Source organism: Pseudochaenichthys georgianus, chromosome 12, assembly GCF_902827115.2.
Source record: "Pseudochaenichthys georgianus chromosome 12, fPseGeo1.2, whole genome shotgun sequence".
Taxonomy (NCBI): Eukaryota; Metazoa; Chordata; class Actinopteri; order Perciformes; family Channichthyidae; genus Pseudochaenichthys; species Pseudochaenichthys georgianus.
This window is the reverse complement of record NC_047514.1, coordinates 1,098,365-1,123,838: the sequence shown is the minus strand read 5'-3', so window position 1 is coordinate 1,123,838 and position 25,474 is coordinate 1,098,365. Positions and strand designations below refer to the sequence as shown.

The 25,474-nt window shown below is 46.1% G+C and overlaps 1 protein-coding gene across 1 annotated transcript in view; it reads right to left on the bottom strand.

Moving 5' to 3' along the window:
• Nucleotides 1–25,323, bottom strand: part of ror2 (receptor tyrosine kinase-like orphan receptor 2) — a 75,044-nt gene extending 49,721 nt beyond the window's left edge. Inside the window, exon 1 of the mRNA XM_034096576.2 lies at nucleotides 24,820–25,323. Coding sequence (XP_033952467.1) covers nucleotides 24,820–24,883 — 64 coding nt within the window. The 5' untranslated portion in view covers nucleotides 24,884–25,323. The remainder of the gene's footprint in view (nucleotides 1–24,819) is intronic.
• Nucleotides 25,324–25,474: the final 151 nt, after the last annotated feature.

The window sequence follows — 25,474 nt, the reverse complement described above, 5'->3', positions numbered from 1 at the left end:
TTCAGAGCCGCTCTGAGCCCCCTCTGTCTCCCTCTTCTCCTCTGACTCTCAGTTTCATACTCTCAGTTTCATGGTCTCCTCGGTTACAGGTAAGTGCAGTCGGAAAGAGAGAGAGAGCCACGCTGCTGTTTTCAGGTTTTATATTAATGGGGTCATTACATAAGATAAGATAAGATAATATAAGATGGAACTTTATTTACCCCCTTGGGGAAATGCAGGCGTTTATGGCAGCAACAGCGTTGAGATTTGTATGAACATGTTCAACATATGTGAGTGCAGGTTAAAACATGCATAGGTTGGGTTTGGTACTATGTGTTTTGAATATTAAAGGTCCCATGTCATGGCCATTTCTACTGATCATAATTCCATTGTTGAGGTCTACTAGAACAGATTTAAATTGTTCAATTTTCCAAACTCACATTGGTTTCTCAAACAGCATCTCTGTATAGTATGTGTATTCTCTGAGTTTGTGTGTGTGTGTGTGTGTGTGTGTGTGTGTGTGTGTGTGTGTGTGTGTGTGTGTGTGTGTGTGTGTGTGTGTGTGTGTGTGTGTGAATATGTGTCCGTTCCTGTCTAAAACACTTGAACGCGCTGTCTTTAAACAACTCTCCTGTTATCTCCATCAGAACAACCTTCTGGATCCGCACCAGTCTGGTTTCAAGGCAGGTCACTCCACAGAAACTGCCCTCCTTGCTGTCACTGAGGAACTGCACACAGCTAAAGCAGCCTCCCTCTCCTCTGTCCTCATCCTGTTGGACCTGTCTGCTGCATTCGACACGGTGAATCATCAGATCCTCCTTCGCACTCTCCAAGAACTTGGAGTTTCAGGCTCTGCACTTTCCCTCCTCACCTCATACCTCAAAGACCCACCTACAGGGTCACTTGGAGAGGGTCCGAGTCCAACCCTTGTTAATTAACTACAGGGGTCCCTCAGGGCTCTGTTCTTGGTCCCCTCCTCTTCTCCCTGTACACAAACTCGCTCGGATCTGTCATTAGCCCGCATGGTTTTTCATACCACTGCTACGCTGACGACACCCAATTAATCCTGTCCTTTCCCCGCTCAGAGACCCAGGTCGTCGCACGCATCTCTGCTTGTCTAGCTGACATCTCTCAGTGGATGTCTGCTCACCACCTCAAGCTCAACCTTGACAAGACTGAACTGCTTTTCCTTCCGGGAAAAGATTGTCCCTCTCTTGACCTGACTATCAACATCGGCACCTCTGTTGTTTCCCCGACCCAGACTGCAAGGAATCTGGGTGTGACCCTAGATAACAACCTGTCCTTCACTGCAAACATCGCTGCTACAACCCGCTGCTGCAGATACACGCTTTACAGCATCAGGAGGATACGTCCCCAGCTGACCCAGAAAGCCACGCAGGTTCTGGTCCAGGCTCTAGTCACCTCACGCCTAGACTACTGCAACTCCCTCCTGGCTGGTCTACCTGCATGTGCCATCCGACCTCTGCAGCTCATCCAGAATGCAGCGGCTCGCCTGGTCTTCAACCTTCCTAAATGTTCCCACACCACTCCGCTCCTCCGCTCCCTCCACTGGCTTCCGGTAACTGCTAGAATCCACTTCAAGACACTGGTACTTGCGTACCATGCTGCGAATGGATCTGGCCCTTCCTACATCCAGGACATGGTTAAACCGTACACCCCAGCACGTGCACTCCGCTCTGCATCAGCCAAACGGCTCGCTGCACCCTCACTGCGAGGGGGACCCAAGTTCCCATCAGCAGAAACACGTGGGTTTGCTATCCTGGCTCCAAGATGGTGGAATGAGCTCCCCATTGACATCAGGACGGCAGAAAGCTCACACACCTTCCGGCGCAGACTGAAAAGTCATCTCTTTCGACTCCACCTCGAGCGATAGAACTATTAACAAAGCACTTGTATACTAATAAAGGACTGGCATATCTATAGCCAGTTGAGTAGCACTTGAAATGCTTTGCTCTGAAGCCTGATGTACTTTATGATTCCGTTTTCTTCAAGGTTGTGTCTTCCTGGTCGAACGCACTTATTGTAAGTCGCTTTGGATAAAAGCGTCAGCTAAATGCAATGTAATGTAATGTGTGTGAGTGTGTGTGCGTGTGTATGTGAGTGCGTGTGCGTGTGTGTGTGTGTGTGTTTGTGTGTGTGTGTGTAGCCATATAAACCACAAAGGTAGAAGCCATTTTGCCTAATGATGCAAAAGTGAACTGAAAGCGTTGATTATATTTGGTGTATTACATTTCGTGCATCCATACAAAGTAATGATGTCCAATAGCAGTCCTTGTTCAGGTTGTGCAAAGCAACAAACAAAACTGGAGCAACAGTGTGTGTTGCTGCAGAAACCAAGGCTTAATCTTTTCACTCTTCCGTGATATTCAGAGGCGGAACAGAGCCGTTATGAAACGAGATCAAGTGAAATGTGGGTTGGCGGCGTCCCTTTGATACTGAAAGAAACAGGAATGGCGGAGCAGCAGACGACACAAGTGGTGAACGAGTCCATCTTAAACTTTATGACCTAAAGCAGCCATTTACTCTCCACTACGCTGTGTCTGCTGGACTCTCAGGGGAAACGAGGGCGAGCCGGTTAGTAATAATCTGCAGGCCAGTTAGGAGTGGGATGGAAAGTCTGAACGTCGCGTGTTCAAGATTCAAAGGTGTTATTGTCACATAAGCTACAGTGTGGAAATGGCAATGAAATTCTTCTGCTCCTCAAACGTTGGAATGTGAAATGGCTTAACCTCTCCGACACACAGCTTCTCTCCACTGTTAAAAAGAGGACAATGAAATTATGACCCCCCCATATAAAAGCTGGGGTCAGAGTATCTGAAGCCCCTCGGGGGAGAACAAGCCCAACAGGATTGCTTTGAGGCGAGTCCTCCAGTGTGTGTGACCCATATACTGCGGACTAAAGGACGTCTGCTGCTTCAGAGCTAAAGACACTTTACTGTCTCGTGTAATGTCTTGTGATGGAAAAGTAAGCTGAAGATAAATGCATGGAGCAAATTCGTGTTGAGTCTGTGATGGGCAATGATGACCTCATATCTGAAGTACATTCGTCTGTCTGTGTTTCTTTGTTTGCTCAAATCAGCTGAAATGAACTGGCTGTTGAAAATAAGGAGAGGACCTGAGAAGATCTGAGAGGAAGTGAGTGGACCTGAAAGGACCTAAGAAGACCTACAGAGGGCCTTTGAGGACATGAGGACCTGAGCAGATATTAGACGACCTTAAAGGACGCAAGAGGACTTAAAAAGACCTGAGAGGACCGGGAAAGAGATCTGAGGGGACATGAAGAGACCTGAGAATACCCGAGAGTACCTAGTACCTCATTCACACCAACGCAACTCCGGTTCAAGCTCCGTGCTAGAGCTTTTCAGGTTCAGAACCGGTTCTTCGGTTTAGTTCCGGCTCTTTTCACACCGCCCAGAGTACGACTGGTGCCGCGTCATCGTTTGCGTCATGACGTAACCGTTTGCGTGCCTGCTTCATAAAGCCAAACCGTGCGGAAACCCCTCACAGCTCACACAACAACAACAATGGCCGATTGTGCTCCAGCTTCCTCTGTACCTCTTCGGAAGACCAGATTCCCAGCAAGTCGCTGGTCTCCTCTATGGACCACTGCTGCTTGTTAAGTTTCTCCATCGTTGTGTACAAACTGGATAAAACGCGGGCTTTTTGTTGTTGTTCAGGAGTTGATCCCGCCCCTGCCCCCGCCTCGACGTCAGCGTGACGTATGCGGTGCTTTTGCTCTAGCCCAGTGTTTCTCAAACTTTTTCATACCAAGGACCACTTAACCAATCAAAAAACACTCGCGGACCACCTAACTCCACAAATATCCCAAAACACATCGTTTTTCTAGAACAGATTACAAATCGCCTGAAACTGGTACAAAGAAGTGGCAACATGTGTGATGAAGGTGTTGCGCTGGGCTATATGATGCAATTGAAAGTTAAACATAAGCTCGCTCCATTGCGGAAATATTCGCGCGAGAGTGCGGAAAACTTTAATTAATTAATTAATTTCAAATGTGAAATTTTACCTATATACTCACGGACCACTAGGGGGCGCTCACGGACCACCAGTGGCCCGCGGACCACACTTTGAGAAGCACTGCTCTAGCCGGACAATTTGTTGGTGCTTGAAACGAACCGGATTCCGGAGCTAAGAGGCTGCTCCACTGCGGTGTGAACAGGAAAACCCGGTGCTTTTCAAGCTCCAGCTCCGAACCGGCCCTGAAACACCGTTGGTGTGAATGAGGTATCAGATGACCTGAAAAGAACCGAGAAGATCTAATGGCGCATTTCCACTGCAGGGCCTCGCACGGCTTAGTACGGTATAGTTAGGCCTTGGTAGACCAGGCTCACTTTATGCTGCATTTCCATTACAGTTTAGAAACTGGGGCAGTAACTATAGTAACGCAGTGTAGGCAGAGCCGTGACGTCATCTTCAATGCGAAACACAAAACCAACATCAGCTGTTAGCCGTTAGCCCTCAGAGCTCACAGCTCCTCATATCTGTTCAGAAACTAGACAGAAGTTAAACAAGTCCAAACCACAGACTGTCTGTGTCATGGCGAATACAGTCGCTGGTTTATTTATGTCTGTAGGCCGTTGCTGTGAGTGTGGACGGTCGGAGCATATACTGCGTTAGCTTAGCCGATCTCCATTCAGAAAACACGCATTTTAAAAGGTTTAAAAAGCTTTTCCGCCTGCCGTCTGTCTGCAGACAATTAAACAAATCACGGTCAAATGTGTTCATTTTGTTGTAGTTGCCAGCGATTCTCTCTCTAGTTTAGCATACTCAGCCCGGTTGTTGGCCCGGAAAGAACCTCGATTTTGGAGAGCCAGAAAACTGTGAAAAAGTGCCCGCTAGCCGGAACTACGCCAAGTGGAAACCCAACCAAAAATGGCGGCACGCTTAAACCGCGCTGTTGTGGAAATGCGCCATAAGAGGAGAGGACTGACCATGCAGTCGGCAGATACGTCTACATCCTTTCTTGGGTGGAAACCAAGGATTTCAGTGTATGCTTGGCTAGTTATTAGCTGGCCTTATATTAAATAAATACCTTTTGACAACCTTACAAATCGACCTAACACTACATGACTGTAAGTGAGAGACTGAATTGAAAGAAAAGTGATAAACAAACTTTGGAAATATTGGAAATGTACTTTTGCTGCTTGCTATTTTGAGCTTGTTGAGAAGTTCAGCTCCATAGTGGCTAAAAAAAAACGGACAAATGGGGCCTTAGTGCGAAGGAGAAATTTCAAGTTAGTGTTTTTTGGATGGTCAGCTTTTAAAACCTGTTCTCTCCACACCTTGAGGGGAAATGCCAATATTAATTTGAAGCATACTGAACTCTTAACGTAACTTCCTGAGCACTCTGGTATTTTCCATGTGAAGCCATGAACTCAAGCTCCTGTTATCTGATATGTGGATCTATACAAATGTTGAATTTTAACCAAACACACACTTGCTTTTGTTCCCTGCTATACTGGAAGCAACATCAAGCTCCTTACAGAAAGTGGTGAAGTTTCTCCCAAACATAAACCATTTCCAGATGTGACGTCTGCTGTCTGTCACACAGGCTCCATCCTTAATATCGCCAGGACATTTCACAGTCTCTCTGTATCTGTGGCACTCTCTCGATATCCAATACTATAATTTAACTGCACTGGTATTTCCCCTTCAGTTGCTCTGATGCGGTTTTCCCACCTCGCCAGCCCTCATCACAGAGGTAACTCCATACCCACGACTGAGTTAAAACAACAATAGCTATCTCGTAAAAATGGAGGCACTTCCCTTCAAATATTTGGCCATTTGGAGGCTCAAAGACAGGACAATAAATGAGGCCGGGAAGGTCGTGGTGGAGGGGGGAGAGGAGGCTGATTCATTCGCATTTTATGGCTTCTCTGATAAGAATGTGCATACCAAGCTTTGGTAATAGTGTCAGCCATGCAAAAGAAAGCTTTGGGTTCATGTAAAACAAAGCTCTAGTGTCAACTGTTTATCTTTCTCCATACCAGCTCTTAGTCATTCTTTCCTTCAGTCTAGGGGAAGAGCAGGGAGGCGGAGCTGAAGGTACCAGCAGAATATTACAGATTAAGTTGTGAACAAACCAAGAACAACTCTGCGCCAATTTCCTTTTTGAAGCCTTCCTCTTCAGCCCTCGTCTCTGAGCTATGATTAACAAAGCATCTGCTGCAGAGGAGGGACAGGCTATTAGTTTAACAACCCTGCTGTTAACATATTTCCACAGAGCCATGGCAGACTGTGAAGGCCAGCAGCGCTTACTGGGAGCTTTCAGCACCTTTTACTCCTCGGTCTCCACGGACAGATATGCTTCAGGTTCAACAGATGAATCAATCCACACGTCTTCTGTACACCATGACATTATCTCAATGTTGGTTTGCAGGCCTTCTGATGTGTCGAGCTCATAACAGTCCTTCAATTATCACACATCTTACTTCATTCAACGCATGCTGTGGACCTGAGAAGGGTGATTTAGGCTCAGACGCTTGACTTTCGCCAAGCGTTAAACTCCATTGGAGGTAGGTAATAAAATAGTAAATACAAATATACCACCAGGACTCTTCTTTTCTCTTCTGAACATAATTTATAAGTATTTTTTTGTGATAGACGTTTGTTTTTCAACTAATTAGAATGAATTAAGTACAAATTATGCAATTTAAAATCAAAATGTCAAGAACTTGAACATTTTGGAGTCAATTAAAAATATATTCTGCTTCTCCTTCTGCAGAATGCGACATTATGGGCTGTAGGGTGTGAGTAAATAACGTAAGATGTACTTTATTGATCCCAAATTGGGAACTGTTTGCGTTGCAGCAGCATAGAAAAAAACAAGGCATTGCAAATAAGTAGAAATAAACTATTCTAAAATGCAGACATCTCAAAATAGAAATAACACAGCAGTAAAAAGTATTTCACATATTCTTCCTCCTTGTGACTACATTCCCCACAATGCATCTTGACTGCAGAGAGTATGGTTGGGAATAGAGTGGTGGGATAGTGCATGGATTCATAATAGGGGAGATCAAATGAGTTTACCCACTTGGAGAAGGCTATATTGATAACAACTTAATTTTTAAACTTACTGAAAGAAATTCTTCATTATGTGTTATTATAGCGTCTCTCTTTACATCTGTATTATCCAGGAATGGTGCGGAGTGATGCATGTGCGAATGTTTCTATGAATTGAGTTGAGAGGGAATGCGAGAGGGATCCATAATCGAATATAAAGTCCCTCTACAGACAGTTACACGGGTAGAGAAGTATGCGCCATAAAACACGAGCACACATCCCGGGACACTTTAACAGGATAATTATGAACAGACTCAACAACACTGCCTGTGGCCTCAAATATCTTCTGATCCAAAAAGACAATGGCCAGGCACATGTTGGATTCCTGCTAGATTAAAAACACCCCCAACCTCCTCTTCTAGGAAACACAAATACACAACACTGCTTGAGACCATGTGTTGTAATACAGAGAGAGGAAAGAGAGAGAGAGACGAGAGAAGAAGAAGAGAGAGATAGAGAGAGAGCGCATGAGAGAAGAGAGATTGAGAGTCTCGAGTGGATCTCTAGTGCTTCTCTCTCGCTATGCTGGATCGCTGCTCGCTGATGTGGATCGTTGGATGGATTTGCTCGCTGGCTGCTCGCTCGCTCGCTCGCTCGCTCGTCGCTCCTCGATGGCTGGCTCTCTGGCTCGCTCGCTCCTCGCTGCTGGCTCTCTGCTCGTCTCGCTGCTGCTGCTCGCTCGTCCTGCTGGCTGGCTCGCTCGCTCGCTGGCTGGCTCGCTCGCTCGCTGGCTCGCTCGCTCGCTGGCTCGCTCCCTCGCTCCTGGCTCGCTGGCTCGCTCGCTCGCTCGCTCGCTCGCTCGCTGCTGGCTTCTCTGGCTCGCTCGCTCGCTCGCTGGCTGGCTCTCTGGCTCGCTCGCTCGCTGGCTCGCTCGCTCGCTCGCTGGCTCGCTGCTCGCTCGCTGGCTGGCTCGCTCGCTGGCTGGCTGGTGCTCGCCTCGCTCGCTCGCTCGCTCGCTCGCTCGCTCGCTCGCTGGCTGGCTCGCTCTCGCTGGCTCGCTGGCTCGCTGTCTCCGCTGGCTGGCTCGCTCTAGTCCGGCTCGCTGGCTGGCTCGCTCGCTTGGCTGCTCGCTCGCTCGCTCGCTGGCTCGCCGCTCGCTGGCTGGCTCGCTCGCTGGCTGGGCTCCGCTGCTCTCTGCTGGCTCTCTCGCTGGCTCGCTGATGGCTCGCGTGGCTCGCCGGCTCGCTGGCTGGCTCGCTCGTCTGGCTCGCTCGCTGGCTCGCCGGCTAGCTGGATGGCTCGCTCGCTGGCTCGCCGGCTCGCTGGCTGATCGCTCGCTGCTGGCTCGATAGCTCGCTAGCTGGCTCGCACGGCATCGCTGGCTGGCTAGATAGATGGATAGATAGATAGATTGATAGGTACTTTATTGATCAAGGCAATGTACATAAGAGAAATTAAAGACACAAGAAATAAACAGTCCAGAAATAGAAATAAAATAGTATTACAAAATAAAAAAGTTAAAATAAAATATACGTGTGGAAAATATACGTTTGGAAATACACATTTCCAGGCAGGCTCTTGATTAATAGCTGTTGTGACACACCTCTTTAACATACAAGTTAGAAACAAACACCTGGCAGTTTAATGAGTGCTTCAGCTGACCTTGACCTCTGAGTGTGTGTGGAGGGGTTGAATGAGGAGGGTCTCTCTCTCACTTAATAGACTACACAGTTCCAAGAGGTGATCCAAGAAACTAAACAACTGATAAAGCTCCCGACACCCTCGTCTATGACCATCCAGCGAGACAAGTTCACCCTCCTCATCCCTACACTAAAAACCCCTCCCCCATTACCTAAATTACCTCCTCCAGACATTAGGGACACGGGTGGAAATCTCCACACAGGAAGTAACAAATTGAACTCCCATTTAAAAGGTTTCCTCCCCAAACAGCCGCGAGTGATAACTCCATCCAGAGAGCAGTAATGACGGCTGTAGACCCTCACAACCCCCACCTCTGAGTAACACAGTCCAGAAGGAGCACTGGTTAGTAGTAATACTCCTTTCCCAGTGAAAAGTTAGACGTAAAAAACAGTTTGCTTTTCCACTGGCCAGAGCCCCAGAGAAGCCTCATTGTGACGTCCCTGTGAATATCCCTCTTAACTACAATGGCGGACTTACGATGTATGGCATAATAATTATTCACAAGACATGTTGTGTACCTGTTTGCTCCCACGATGATAGCAAACAGGTTGCAATTCAATGTGGTTAATGTTCCCTCACATTAATACGTGTGTGGTCGCTTTCTAGCTCCTTTGTGATTACTCAGGGTATATGCAGGAATCCTGAAGTCAAAGTAAGACCTTTTTTAAGACCCTTTCCACACATGTTAAGACCTCATCGCCACTTGGAGTTCTAACCGGTTACCTTGGCGACACACTTCACCTCACATTGACTATATACAGTATCGATTGTCCTTCCTCCTTATCTTCCAACCATTTGGACGCAGACTTGCGCATTTCCCCATAACGATGTTGCTTAGCAACCGGCGTAAACGGAGCTTCGCGCGCTATCAAGCAGTGAGCGCGCGATGTCCTGTTCAGATGACGTCAAACCCAACATCAATAAACTACACAGAATCACACGACACACCTACGCCATGATTACATTCAGGCAGACTGTAGAACACAACCTCTTTGGACCATTTATATACTTATTGAAAACAAGCTACAAAATGTAATACCTTGGAAAATACCGTTTAATACTTTTTAATAGCCTTAATTTTCGCTAAATTGATTTATCAACTTTTAATACTTTTTAAGACCCCGCGGACACCCTGATGTAGCGTTACTACTTCTGAAATATTACATTACATGTTAGACGCTTTTATCCAAAGCGACTTACATACTCAATACTGTGGGCAGTCCCCACAGGAGCAATTTGGGGTGTCTTGCCCAGGGACACAACGACATGCCGACTGCAGTGGGGTTTGAACCTGTGCCCCCCTGATCCGAACACCTACGCACAGCCCACTGCGCCACACACCTCCAAATATCTTTTTACGAGTTTCTTGGAGGGCAGACAGTCGGTGCCAGAGTAGAACACATTCTACCTTGGTGTCCAAAAGTAGTACTGGTGAGTATGGTAACCTCCCCGAGCCTAAAGGAACTTGTCACTGACTCTCACACCTCCTTTTGAGTAATTACTGCATGTACTTATACTTCACAGACACACTTACTCAACAGAAGAGTATTTGCCAGAAAACAACAATCCGTGGAAAGTGGATTGTACTTAAATAGCGCTTTTTATCCAGTCTTTATGACCCCTCAAAGTGCTTTGGCTACAAGTCTCATTCAACCTTTCACACCTCATTCACACAGAGCCATTGTGCTCGAGGAATCAAACATTAACACACATACCATCGGGAGCAACTGGGGTTAAGTGTTGCCCAAGGATACATCGACATGTTGACTGCGAGAGGCTGGGATTGAACCCACATCTTTCGGATTGAAATACTTCACTACCTTGGAGTCACAGTCGCCCCCAAAAAGGCTATTGCTGCCACATAGCTGCACATGTGCCTCGTGAGGAGTGCCTGAAGGTTGGGTCAGGACTAGGGATGTCCCGATCACTTTTTTTGCTCCCGATCCGATTCCGATCATTTGATTTTGACAATCTGCCGATACCGATTTTTCCCGATCCGATCTTTGTGCAATGCATTAAGAGAAAACAAAGGTAACAGATAACGGCTGGTCATCCAACGCGATGAATTCAGCTATCTTGGCTGTTATTGTTTGGCCTTTTCTCTGTTCTGGGGCAGTTTCTCTTTCCTTTTGAAAGCCTCTGAAAGTGTCGGTTGTTTCAGTGCCGTTACCCGAGTGGCCGCTGTGTACTCGCCGTGTTGTTGTTGGTGTTTGTTTCTCAGGTGGCGTATTAGATTGGTCGTGTTGAACGTAGCTCTGTTCTTTCCACCACGCGGAACCTCTGCCTTGCAAACATTGCATCTGGCTGTTACACTGCCTTCGCTTTCAATTTTATAATACTTCCAAACTCCTGACATTTACTCTGTCCCGACTCCCGAGTCACCAGCTGCACGTAGCCTCTCGTTAGCTTACTGCTACTATAGACACTGCGCCCACTCTGTTGCCAGCTTCAGAGAAATAAGCAACCAGGTCTAAACAAGCCCAAAAGAAGCAACACATACATGATGTTGTGTAATTTTAAACTAAGTCCTCAGGATGACTTTAAGACGTGAACATGGTCATTTTTGTTTGTAACATTAATAAAAATTAAATAAAATAATAAAAATATTTATAAAAGAAAAAAAGATTCCCGATCCCCGATTTTTTCTCCCGATTCCGATCTTTTGAAAATCACGCGATCGGCTCCGATCCCCGATCACGTGATCGGGACATCCCTAGTCAGGACCGTCTCTTTTAGCCATCACGCTGCCAATGAATGATTGAGGAAGCTAACAGTAATTAAAGGGGTCTTAAGGTTATGTTAATATCCACTGATACCAACCCATAGCATGGCGTGTATCCTTGTGAACTACAAACGTTTCGAATGGATTTCTTTCCTCATATCCATTGGCATAGTCCTTATTTTTCCGATGTTTATAGATGTGTTGACGTGCGAGTAACCCTCTTCTTCCCTCTTTGTTGACACTTGGCTGCTCTTCTAAGCATCGTGGATCAGAACAGTGTGAACACGTTGGCAGGATTGCGTATTGCGCCATCAGTGCTCGTACATGTGTCCTTGCACAACAGAACCGCTCGTGGTCAAACTGCGAGAAACACTTCTATACGTCCTAAAGCAATCCCAACAAATATATATATTGTGGACCGAGTGTTTATAGTGAAATCATGCATCAATTAACTCGAGTCAGTCATGACGTTGACAGCTACTTCCTGAAGTTTCCCCACACTGAGAAACTTCCATCTCACCTACAAGCACAGGCATTCTTCTGCTCAGTCTACGGCTCCTCAACCCTCCCCCAAACCTCAACCTGTGAGCTCACCATATCCACGGCCAAGTACACACATTCAGAAACACATCCTTATCATCTTCTACTTCTCCGACATTATCCATGGCCAGAAAACCAAAGAAGAAAATCTTCATTTCTCCACTTGATACTGGATCCTCAGCTATTGTTTTCCTATTATTCTGTTTATCTCTTCGTGGCCGTGTCGTACGCTGATGCAAGGAAGTTCTCCCATGTTTACACTCCACACAAACAGCGTGTTGCTTTAGAGGAACACAGGCATCCCTGTCATCCTGCCTTTCCTGCTACAAACTATTCGTGGGCCTCCTCTGCTGTTTCTGCTTAGCCTCTCCGGTAATATGAAACATATGTTAGCACGATGCGTCTTTGGTTTCTTTTCAGAATGCAATCAAGATAAGGCCACGTATGATATAAGAGCATGTTGTAGTCTTTGAAGAAGAAGCAGCAGCAGCACTGACTGTTCAATTAAAAGCCGACTCCTCAACTATTCAAATAACGGATCACAAAGTTTCTACAAAAATCTAGCAGACTATAATGAAGTTAAACAGAACAGCTCTGTTACAGCTAACGGAGGCCGGAGCCACACGAGGACGGTAACGCGAACGAACCGAATTCGATATCAAAAAAGTCTTCCGTCCACACGACCGCTCGAAAGCGCTGGAGACGCTGTAGTACATATGCCGAGCCTGTAAGTGGCGCTGTACTTCTGCCACAAAATACACCAAAAGCAGCGAAGAAGACTTCCCGCGCATTGTTGCCATGGTTGCCCTCCCCGAGGCAAGCGTGTGCTCCTGCTGTAAATCTCTCCGGTAGTCCGCCAGCAGATGAAAAAACACCCACCTCTCCGCCTCTTCCACGGGACGTGGGGACCGCGCGGCAGAGTTTCCGTTAGATTTTTTTTCCGAGGCTGCACATGTGTAGACTCCGCGGTCTTAAAATCCCCACAATGCTTTGCGCACGGACCAATGTAAGGAGGGGCCTCTCATATGACTCACACCTGCACACTTGCTCGCCTGTTCCACTCTTCGTTTTCCGAATGCCAGGAAGTATTCTTGCCTCGCTTCTGAAGCAAGTGACTCGGAAGACATGTGCTACCAAGCAAGCGTCCTCGACATTGAGAAACACCCAGGCTGTCCATGGGAATGTGTTGCATCGCTCTAATTAGTCCCATATGCAGGACTATAATTAGTACCAGACCTGAGACTCTGTTTCGCCTCACATCAACACACACTGGAGAACTACCCAGTGTTACTGTGGCCTGTTTGTAGTCAATGGGGCCGTTTTTGTTATTTTCTTCAAATGTATTATGTATTTATGCATTAATAATTAAATAAAGGTTTTTAAAAGCAGCCATATATTGCTTTCCCTTTCCAGTAGTGTGTTATTTAGGTTTTAATGGTCTGCAAAAGCTCAAATCCAAAAGGTGCTGAAGAGCTTTTTGAACATTAAAGCCTGGAAATAGCAGCCCAATAACACATGGGAGATGGACTGGTACTGGACCCGCAACATTGTCTACTTAACAACAATGTTCTGCAATATATTGGTGAATAATTTAGAAAGCTATGACTTATAAAAACAACGTTTGCAATCCGTTACGTTTCCAAAACAATGTACTGATTTTGAATGACGGTTAGTGACCAGTACGCTGGTAACCGGTCCAACACCACGGTTTAATTGCGAAGGCTTGTTTCCAGCACGTTTCCTGCTCGATGGCATCTCTGTTTAGCATGGCTGCTATTGCACAAACTGACCAGTGCCAGAGTCTACTGCTGCTAGCCGTTTGATGAGAACATGCCAACGTGACAACTGCTGGTGCTTTGATGTCGGTGTGATGTGTGTGAGCTTTAGTGTCATACACAGTGGGACTCTTCTCGGGGGATTTAATAAAGATTAGAGCCTGTTTCCTTCAATCATTCAAGCGATTTGAACCGATGCCCAACGTTGGAGTTAAACCACAGCAGACCCCTTATTGGTTAGAGAGAATCCTCACCAGGCGGACACAGGCTATTCAACAAGCCCAGCTTCTTCTTTTTAATATATATATATATATATAGCAATGGTTAATACCGACCACAATATTTGACTGAAGGAACGTAACGCAGATTTGAGTTGTAATAAAAAACCAGTTCTGCTCTGAGGACCCAGATAAGGGGGTTTGTTGCACTTGAGAGTCAGGCTATTTTGGCTTTATGCACCCTGAGCAACTTATGTGTTAACGGGGCCTGCTCACAACGCTGTGCCCAATTCTCCTCATACATCTTATTGCCGATTTAGCCGCAATGCTTTCCCCACATTGTTCGGTTCTCTCTGCAGCGGAAACATGGACACAGGTCGGTCAACTCAAGTCTTTTAAATGTGCTCCTTTTTGGTGTTTCATGAGCTAAAGAAAAAACAGCTAATGGACGCCGTTCCCTACAGCGTGCCATTGACAACGTGCAGACATTTGCTGTTTTGTTGCCGTGGTAAAGATTTAGTGAGTGTTGCGTTTAGATGGTGTAACTTCTCACAACAGTGTCACATCATCAGCTGATCATTTACACAGAGGAGGAACAGTATGCAAATGATGTCAGGATAATTTATACTAAAAGTGTGTTGAGTCGAACTCAACCATGCGTTGGAAATTAAGTACATGTCTGCCACTGTAGCTCAATTAAAAATGAGATGGACAGACACCCTATCTGTTTTTAAGAGTGTGCTTAAGACCTTCCTTTTTGATAAAGCTTATAGGTAGGGCTGATTAGATTCAGCCCCTAGTTTTGCTGATATAGGCTTAGTTTGTCGGGGGACATCTAACTTCTTCCTTCTCTCTGTCTGTACCTGTGTACTCTCATGTTCCCATCAACCCAGCTTCCCCACATGTCTTTCTTTTTGGTGTCTATATACGCCGGGATCCGGAGTCACGGATGGTCCTGTGTCCTGCATCGCGAGCCCTGGATCGCGAGTCGTGGCTGTGGTCCTGGATCATCGGTCCTGGATGGATATCCTCGTGGATTCATCTTCCTATTATACACACATGCATTTCCAAACATTTGGACTACCTATGTTGCAAATGTATTATCTCTTCAATTTACACACGGCATCTATTGCACGTCTGTCCGTCCTGGGAGAGGGATCCCTCCTCTGTTGCTCTCCCTGAGGTTTCTCCCATGTTCCCTTTAAACTGTGGGGTTTCTCCGGAAGTGTTTCCTTGTACGATGTGAGGGTCTAAGGACAGAGGGTCTAAGGACAGAGGGTCTGAAGACAGAGGGTCTAAGGACAGAGGGTGTCGTATTGTCATACTGATATTCTGTACACACTGTGAAGTCCACTGAGACAAATGTAACATTTGTGATAATGGGCTATATAAATAAACATTGATTGATTGATTGATTGATATAGATGGATAGATAGATGGATAGATGGATAGATAGATGGATGGATAGATGGATGGATAGATAGATAGATAGATGGATGGATAGATGGCTGGTGGATAGATCGATATAGCTTGGACTGTGGCTGCTCGCTGGCTGGCTCGCTCGCTGGCTGGCTCGCTCGCTCGCTCGCTCGCTGGCTGGCTCCCCGCTGGCTCGCTCGCTGGCTGGCTGCTGGCTCGCTCGCTGGCTGCGCTCGCTGGCTGGCTCGCTCGCTGTCGTCGCTGGCTGGCTCGCTGGCTCGCTCGCTCGCTGGCTCGCTCGCTGGCTGGCTCGCTCGCTGCTCGCTGGCTGGCTCGCTCGCTGGCTGGCTCGCTCGCTGGCTCGCTGGCTGGCTCGCTCGCTGGCTCGCTGGCTGGCTCGCTCGCTGGCCTCGCTCGCTGGCTGGCTCGCTCGCTGGCTCGTGGCTCGCTCGCTGGCTCGCTCGCTGGCTCGCTCGCTCGCTGGCTCGCTCGCTGCTCGCTGGCTCGCTGGCTGGGTCGCTCGCTGGCTCGCTGGCTGGCTGGCTCGCTCGCTCGCTGGCTCGCTCGCTGGCTCGCTCGCTGGCTCGCTGCCTCGCTCGCTGGCTCGCTGGCTCGCTCGCTCGCTCGCTCGCTGGCTCGCTCGCTCGCTCGCTCGCTCGCTCGCTGGCTCGCTCGCTGGCTGGCTCGCTGGCTCGCTCGCTCGCTGGCTCGCTCGCTGGCTGGCTCGCTCGCTGGCTCGCTCGCTGGCTGGCTCGCTGGCTCGCTCGCTCGCTGGCTCGCTCGCTGGCTGGCTCGCTCGCTCGCTGGCTCGCTCGCTCGCTCGCTCGCTCGCTCGCTCGCTCGGCTCGCTCGCTCGCTAGCTGGCTCGCTCGCTGGCTCGCTCGCTGGCTGGCTCGCTGGCTCGCTGCTCGCTGGCTCGCTGGCTCGCTGGCTCGCTGGCTCGCTCGCTGGCTCGCTCGCTCGCTCGCTGGCTCGCTCGCTGGCTCGCTGGCTGGCTGGCTGGTCGCTGCTCGCTGGCTGGATCGCTGGCTCGCTCGCTCGCTCGCTCGCTCGCTCGCTCGCTCGCCGCTCGCTCGCTCGCTACGCCTCGCTCGCCTCGGGCTTCGCAGCCTTGTTTGACGCCACACCGGTACCACAGTCAAGGGAACTCCAAATCCTCCAAATCATGGCTTTAACTGTGCACTAGTTCCTTTGATAGAAAGATGCTTGTTTGGGCCAGAGGGCATTGCAACCTGTGGTGTGACAACAAACCAAAAACAGTTCATCAGTGCTGTCGCTGGGGCTGGGTGGGACCGATTCAAACATTGTCATCACTTATTTAAATCTGTAAACGTACAGTATAAATCACACGGGCTCTGGCTGTGTGTTGTGGTGCAGCTCTGTGTATTTCTACACAATTATCCGCCTGCAGCCTTCCTCGAGCTGCTTCACACTGCTTTGAGTGTTTGTCACCAGCCAGCAATTAACTTCAACTCAGAACAAAGCCTGCACTGTGACTGTGAGGATGACAAGGCAGGAGAAGAAACACTGACAAGGCAGAAGGAAAGGTACGATTGTAAGTATCTCAGGTGACAACACTATACTGTAATTAATCAAAAAACAATCTGTCCTGCCCCGAAGGTAATGTCAGTCCGTTGCAGACCTGTGTTGATTTACAAACCACCAGAGACTCTAAAATTAGACGTAAGAAAAGGCAGGTTTTACTCAAAGGGATACTATGTTCCTTTTGCTCCGCAGCAGCCATTATACCTCGGATTACATCGAGTCACTTATGTAAAGACAGATTCATCAGGTGAACAGACTGAAGGCCTGGGGGTACCTTCAGTCTGGCCGCTAGTTCGACACGGTGATATCTTTCACTAACAACAATGTATTAATAATAATAATAATAATAATAATAATAATAATACATGGGACTTTTATAGCGCTTTTCATGAAACTCAAAGACGCTTTGACAGAGAATTAAGAGAAAAAAAGATAAGAGAAAACAAAAAAAGATATAAAATAAAATAGATACAAAAAGAGATAAACAGAACAGGGGGGTGGTCAGAGATTGAATGCAGAGCAGTATTAAGTATCTTTCACTTGTTTTAGTTCCACCGTGGTCCATATTTCCAGCGGTTTGAGCCGATGCTCGAAGGCGACTTGAGCCCTGAGGCGTCCATGCAGTGGGAATAAAGAATACTTCTGATGTGCAGAGGGAACCGGAATTTAAAGGCAAACCAGAAAGCACCAACATGTTTAGGCGTATTTGTAACCTCGCAACTTTAGCACACCAACGACCCCTTCATGGAGTGACTAGTTCTTATATTACAAGGTGTTATTATTACCTTTATATACAGTCTATGGTTACTACATGTGTTGAATGCAGTCACGCTACTTTGCTGCACATCTCTCTGAGTAGCAAACAGTAGGCTACTGCACTGGAAGAACGTAAAGTGCATTTAAAGAGTTGTGCGGTATTTTAATTTACACAGCATCAGCTCACCAATAGAAGTACAGTATGTGTATGGAATTCAATTAGCTTTAGTGTCTTGCAACATACTATTCTCTCGTCGTCCTTAACACTCTGACTTCAACCATGGGGTACACTGATCCAACTCGATGCTTAACTTTTTGTAAAGGCGCTCACGTCTCAGGGTGGAAACGAGCCCCTTGCTCGGAGACTGAGGGGAACCTGAGCTTTTCTCTCACATTTCCACAAACTCCGGAGTAATGGACTGACCTCTGGCTAACTCCTCTGGCGTGTCCAGCGCTGCTACGCTTTACTTCCCGCACAGCGAGGCGGGGAAGTGGAAACACAGACAGGAGCTAACACACGGGGTAACACAGTAGATGCTTTGGGTAATAACATTTTGGGGGAAAGGCTTGTGTGCCATGCAACAGTTAACCGTCCCCCCTCATGACGGTGAGGTGGGAAGTAGTGGAGTACAAATACTTTGTTACTGTACTCAAGTACATTTTTCTGGTATTGGTACTATACTCCACTACTTATTGTTCTGACGACTTTTTACTTTTTACATTTTGAACACAAATACCTGTACTTTCTACTTCTTACATGTTGAACTCAAATACCTGTACTTTCTACTTCTTACATGTTGAACTCAAATACCTGTACTTTCTACTTCTCACATGTTGAACTCAAATACCTGTACTTTCTACTTCTTACATGTTGAACACAAATACCTGTACTTTCTACTTCTTACATGTTGAACTCAAATACCTGTACTTTCTACTTCTCTCATTTCCCAAACAGCTGGTTCCTTTAGTCTGAATGTGTGTTTGGTGCGTGATCATTATTCTTTAGAGTCATTGCGTGCCTATTGATTTGAACACGATCCGTGTATCCATCACTTCCTGGTCTTCTCTAAAGAAGAGGGACCAATGGAAACGTTGTCATGTTGCCGTTGTTCAGCATGGAAACATTCATTAGCTAACAATGACATTATTGTTCTATTGATATAAAGGGAGGTCAGGTACTCTTTAAAGCAGCTGCTAGCTATGGGTACTTTTTACTGAAGTACACTTCAAAGCCTCTTTACTTTGACTTGAGTAAAGAAGTTTACTCAGTACTTCTACTTAAAGTATTTTTATCTGTACTTCTATTTGATTAAAGGATGTGGGTACTTTTTCCATCTCTGGTGAGTTACGTCAGCCTCGCCTGGAGCTAAATAACAAAGCCATTAGTTGATCCAGTGCATTAACCACAGACAGGTCCCGCCCGCAGTGGCAGATGTCTTTATTAAAGTGCGTCTAATGGGTTGGGGGGGGCACCTGATTACAACAGCATGAATGCTTTGTTTTGCCCAACTAAGAATGAGACTGCGCATTAATCGCTCTCACCTGCTGTTTTATGTCCGCTTTCAACAATGGTTTCAGGAAGGGAGCATTAGCAACACAGAATGAAGCGGTGGGGGAACCCAGGTTGGACCGAGTCATTTGGGAGGGAGACCGGGGGTGAATGGTAATATGTCTGCCCAAACTGCCAGCATCCATCACAGCACTTAATGCTACTTTCAGACACTATATCACCGTAGTTTTTGCGAAATAAGGATTATTAGTGACATAATTGGCACAACTCCTAGTAAAGTTATCTGTTAGCTTTGTTTGGACCTATATTTTGTGATTCTTCAACTACTAAATTGATGATAATAGAGGTATAATAGAAAGAAAAAAACGCCATTGTCCTTACAATACAACGTGTTGCTTCATTGCATTCAAACCCTCCCCACCAGTTGGTTTGTTGTTAGAAGTGGATCCTGCAAGAGACAAGAAACTGCCACATCCATCACAGCACTTAATGCTACTTTTAGACACTAATATTACTAAGTTATAGCTGGTTATCCTTTGCATAAGAGGGATTATTAGTGACATAATTGGCACAGCTTCAAGTAAAGTTATCTATCAGCTTGTGTCGGACTTTTTTGTTGTGATTCCCATGTGTTAACTACTACATTGATGATGACAAACGGCATTGTTGTTTAATAGTACGACTTGTTGCTTTATTGTATGCAATCCCTCCCCACCAGTTGGTTTGTTGTTAGAAGTGGATCCTGCAAGAAACACAAAACTGCCACATCCACGCTGACTTCAGGCATAAAGAAAGAAAGCAGACATCAGTGTGCAGCACGCAACACAAGGATGCTTCGTTGGCTAAACTTTGGCTGCAATGTGATGCGATCCAGCAAAATACTTCCATGTCTTTGTTTTATGTTCATCTCTGCACGGACAAATCATATCCATCCTTCCTATAACCACTAATGGCGCTTTTCCACTGCAGGGCCTCGCACGGCTTAGTACGGTATGGCTAGGCCTTGGTAGGCCAGGCTCACTTTATGCTGCGTTTCCATTATAGTTTAGTAGCTGGGGCAGTAACTATAGCAACGCAGTGTAGGCGAAGCCATGACGTCATCTTCAATGCGAACCACAAAACCAACATCAGCCGTTAGCTGTTAGCCCTCAGAGCTCACAGCTCCTCATATCTGTTCAGAAACTAGACAGAAGTGAAACAAGTCCAAACCACAGACTGCCTGTGTCATGGAGGATACAGTCGCTGGTTTGTTTCTGTCTGTAGGCCGTTGCTGTGAGTGTGGACGGTCGGAGCATATACAACGTTAGCTTAGCCGATCTCCATTCAGAAAACACGCATTTTAAAAGGTTCTTCGCCTGCCGTCTGTCTGCAGACTTGTCAAAGCATTAATTCATGGTCTTTACTAACCGGTATCATTATGTTGTTACTTCGGCATCATTTAGAAACGTGTATTACAATTAAATCACGGTCAAATATGTTTACTTTATTGTAGTTGCCAGCGATTCTCTCACTAGTTTAGCATACTCAGCCCGACTCAGCCCGGTTGTTGGCCCGGAAAGAACCTGGATTTTGGAGAGCCAGAAAACTGTGAAAAAGTACCCGTTAGCCGGAACTACGCCGAGTGGAGACGCAACCAAAAATGGGCCGGGCACGGCACGCTTAAACCGTGCTGCAGTGGAAATGCGCCATTAATCTCACTGATGTCAGCTTATACTGTGTGTCAAAATACATCTTAAAGTAAAAGGGTTGATAGCTTTTCTGAAAGTATACACAGACATGATGCTGATGTTCAGGTGTGTATCAGTCTGTAGTGTCTCTACTTTAAAGAGTCCTCTCCTGCTGATGTTCAGGTGTATATCAGTATGTAGTGTCTCTACTTTAAAGAGTCCTCTCCTGCTGATGTTCAGGTGTATATCAGTATGTAGTGTCTCTACTTTAAAGAGTCCTCTCCTGCTGATGTTCAGGTGTATCTCAGTATGTAGTGTCTCTACTTTAAAGAGTCCTCTCCTGCTGATGTTCAGGTGTATATCAGTATGTAGTGTCTCTACTTTAAAGAGTCCTCTCCTGCTGATGTTCAGGTGTATATCAGTATGTAGTGTCTCTACTTTAAAGAGTCCTCTCCTGCTGATGTGCAGGTGTATATCAGTATGTAGTGTCTCTACTTTAAAGAGTCCTCTCCTGCTGATGTTCAGGTGTATATCAGTATGTAGTGTCTCTACTTTAAAGAGTCCTCTCCTGCTGATGTTCAGGTGTATATCAGTATGTAGTGTCTCTACTTTAAAGAGTCCTCTCCTGCTGATGTTCAGGTGTATCTCAGTATGTAGTGTCTCTACTTTAAAGAGTCCTCTCCTGCTGATGTTCAGGTGTATATCAGTATGTAGTGTCTCTACTTTAAAGAGTCCTCTCCTGCTGATGTTCAGGTGTATATCAGTATGTAGTGTCTCTACTTTAAAGAGTCCTCTCCTGCTGATGTTCAGGTGTATATCAGTATGTAGTGTCTCTACTTTAAAGAGTCCTCTCCTGCTGATGTTCAGGTGTATCTCAGTATGTAGTGTCTCTACTTTAAAGAGTCCTCTCCTGCTGATGTTCAGGTGTATATCAGTATGTAGTGTCTCTACTTTAAAGAGTACCTCCTGCTGATGTTCAGGTGTATATCAGTATGTAGTGTCTCTACATGTCTCCATGCTTTAATGTTCAAAAAGCTCTTTATCTTTCTCATACTGCCTGTGCTGCAGCACCTCTTTTCACCCTCTCTCTGAAACCAGAGCCCAGTCTGCTCTGATTGGTTAGCCGGCCGGCTCTGTTGTGATTGGTCAACCAGTTTAGAAATGTCCCGCCCCTTATCACGTACAATGTGTTGCAGCGCTAGCCAATAGAAGCGCAAGTTTGTGATGTCACTATGTAACTGACGTAGGGAACACGTGGATGTTAGTCTTTGCAGACCATCTACATGCACAGTAACCAATAACAACACAGTACAGGAAAGGGGAAACCCCCAAAAGCTTAAAATGGGGATCCCCTCACACTAACAAACACAATAAATCATAGTTCTTGATTTAAATCCAAATCTTTCCTACACTTTTATAAAGCCTTGTTACGTTCAGACAACATTGAACATTAGCGTTGCACATTGACACAGCTATGCCTCGGGCTGCTTTGGGATGACAGAGCTCTCCTTAACCCGCCCCCCCCCCCCCTGGAGGAAGGCCCTCTGGCCCCATTTCCTCCAGCAGCAGCTCTAACCAACATGGTGAGTCATCAGACTGCGAGTACTCATTAGTAATACACCTCGTTCACAGCTGCTGCCGCTGCCGGGCGTTCACACAATTCTTCTTCCGTACACACCACTTCAGTTTTTGACTCAATATTCGATTTGACAGGATTTCAAAATGACTTAATTCCGTCCACTCAACCCTGGTCTGTATCATCCTAGGAAATCTGTGAATCCATCCAATGGGTCTTCTCCATTTCATTTACTCTTTCTAGCACAAGCTTTGCGATACAATGACGAGCAAACGATGACGGTATCAATCTGAATGTACACATCTGTCGACAACAGATGGAGTGAATCGATGTAGTGAGACTCCCAGCGGTGAGTAACCGGTGTCAGTCTGTTTCCAACATGTCCTGTGTATTGGAGCAGACTCTCCGGTTGTTTCCATGCAGGCGCAGCTCACGTGCATGTGGTCGATGATGACGTCATCTTTGTGTAGGAGAACTTTGAGAGTCTATTTTCTACCATCTAGTCAGCCATTAGTTTCCATTCATCTCACTACACTGGGAAGACTAACTTTAAAATAGACTTGAAACAATACGAGATGTTTGTAGTCAGATCTCAAGTGACTTTTGATGGAGTTGTTTTGTTAAATCATCTCATTAGGTACTTCTACTTTGTTCTGTTGGGTGGTGGAAAGTAAGAAAGTACTTTTTAAGTTTAAATGTGGCTATACTTTACTTGAGTATAGTTTATGCTACTGTGTACTTCTACCCCACTATTCTTCAGAGGTTAATGGTGTACTTCTACTCCACTACATGTATTTAATACCTTTAGTTACTTCACAGATGTGGATGAATGATGTGAAATATAATCAAGTGTTGAATCAGACTTTAGTTCCACCTGGAGTGAATCCACCAGCTACCCTGCAGTATACAAAGTACTTCAGACTAGCTGCACCTTCACCAGCTTTGAGAACACTTTCATGATCAATCTTTATAAAACATATCATATATATTATTCTGAAATGGACCAATCTGCACAACGAATACTTTTACTGTCGCTACTTTCACTATATTTTGATGAGAATACTTTTCTACTTTCACTTGAGGAACATTTTGAATGCAGGACTTACTGTGACAGAGTATTCCTACACTCTGGTACTTCTACTTTTACTCAAGTACAAGATCTGAGTACTTCTACTTTTACTCAAGGACAAGATCTGAGTACTTCTACTTTTACTACAAGATCTGAGTACTTCTACTTTGACTCAAGAACAAGATCTGAGTACTTCTACTTTTACTACAAGATCTGAGTACTTCTACTTTTACTACAAGATCTGAGTACTTCTACTTTTACTACAAGATCCGAGTACTTCTACTTTGACTCAAGAACAAGATCTGAGTACTTCTACTTTTACTACAAGATCTGAGTACTTCTACTTTTACTACAAGATCCGAGTACTTCTACTTTGACTCAAGAACAAGATCTGAGTACTTCTACTTTTACTACAAGATCCGAGTACTTCTCCCACCTCTCAATGAATGTAATGGAGAAAAAAGTAGCTGGGGGGTGGGGGTGCTAATCATGTAGCCCCTGCCCCACCTCCATGCTCTTTCACTGGAAACCAAATGGTAAGCTCCCAAAGCCAGAGCTGCAACAGGAAATCTCCCATGCCCTCACCCCCCGCTGGGGGAGAAAACTAATTAACATGAGTGACAAAGACAAGAGATCACCTCGAGCTCTGCCTTCAATTAACATGACAACGACACTGTGGCCCTTTGAGGCTGACGCAGCCCCTTTACCGTGGAGAGCAGGGAGCAAGGAACACATGTCAACAAGCTGAAAGAGGACAAAGAGACTTTAAGTGATCACATAAACTTTCAGGGGGGAGAGACACCCCCACATCCACCCAGCCTCTTCGCCATGAAAACTAAACATCTGCAACATCTGCGGTCAAATGCTTTTACGGGAAAACAATTAACCACAGAGCACATGGTTAAAAAATTATGATAAAGTATAAGAATTAAGGGGGCTGCTTTTATGTTAGTGTGACTGACCGAACTTTACGCAGGGGGGGGGGGGGGGGGGTGTCGTGTCTTCGTGAAAAGCAACTTTTCTGCAAAAGGGGTTGTGAAATGTTCAGCTCCAAACAAGACGAAACATCTAAATACAACGCTGTGAACTTTTTGACTTTGACTACAACAAGAAATAGTGAAGGGAACATACTTTGTGAAACACCATCTCCCCGCATAATGAAACCCAGAACTTCAAAAGCACTTTTCCAGTTTCACAGCTGAAACCAAAAGGAAGGTGATGCACATGTGGAGCTGCGGCATGTTTCAGCTTTCAGAGCATTTTTCTTCTTAAGGAACTTTATGAGAGACACTTACCGTCACATCTGAGAGTTGGAAACAGAAACATCATCCAGAGCAAACTCTTCATGGAGGGGGTCATAGCGCCAGGTTTCACTCACTGCAGCGCAGCAACAGATCAAAAACAAGTGTGGAGATAATTGCATCCAGTTTGGGGATCTGGCTTCTTCTTCTTCTCCCAAGTCAGCAGCCGGGCCCGGAGGAGTGAGGCATGAAGCACGGAGAGAGATGGGGGTTCAGGAGGAGCAGCAGACCGCGGTCATCCCGTGTTTCAGCCCGTGTTTCAGCCCGCAGAGCGAACACAGAGCTGCGGCTCCGCTGTTAGAACCGTGTGCTCGCTTTGGAGAGGCGCGCGCGTATTGGCACGGTGGCGCGCGGGGAGGTTTGTGGAGAGGGCCCCATCTAGAGCCAGAGCGGAGGGACACAGCCAGATCACCGAGCCTCCAAGATTCATTTATCATAAGCAATATTGTCGTGGCTTCCTTCCTTGTTCATCTATCAAGCCACTGGACGCCTTAAACAGACATTTTTAACCCGTTTCCTTTCCTTAATATTACCTTTACAATAGTCAAAACAAAAAGGTAAAACTAAAATAAAATAACACACAACTTAGGTATTCTTTCTTGCTTTCTTTCTTTGTTAAGGCTTGTATAACTTAAAGGGTAATTGGACG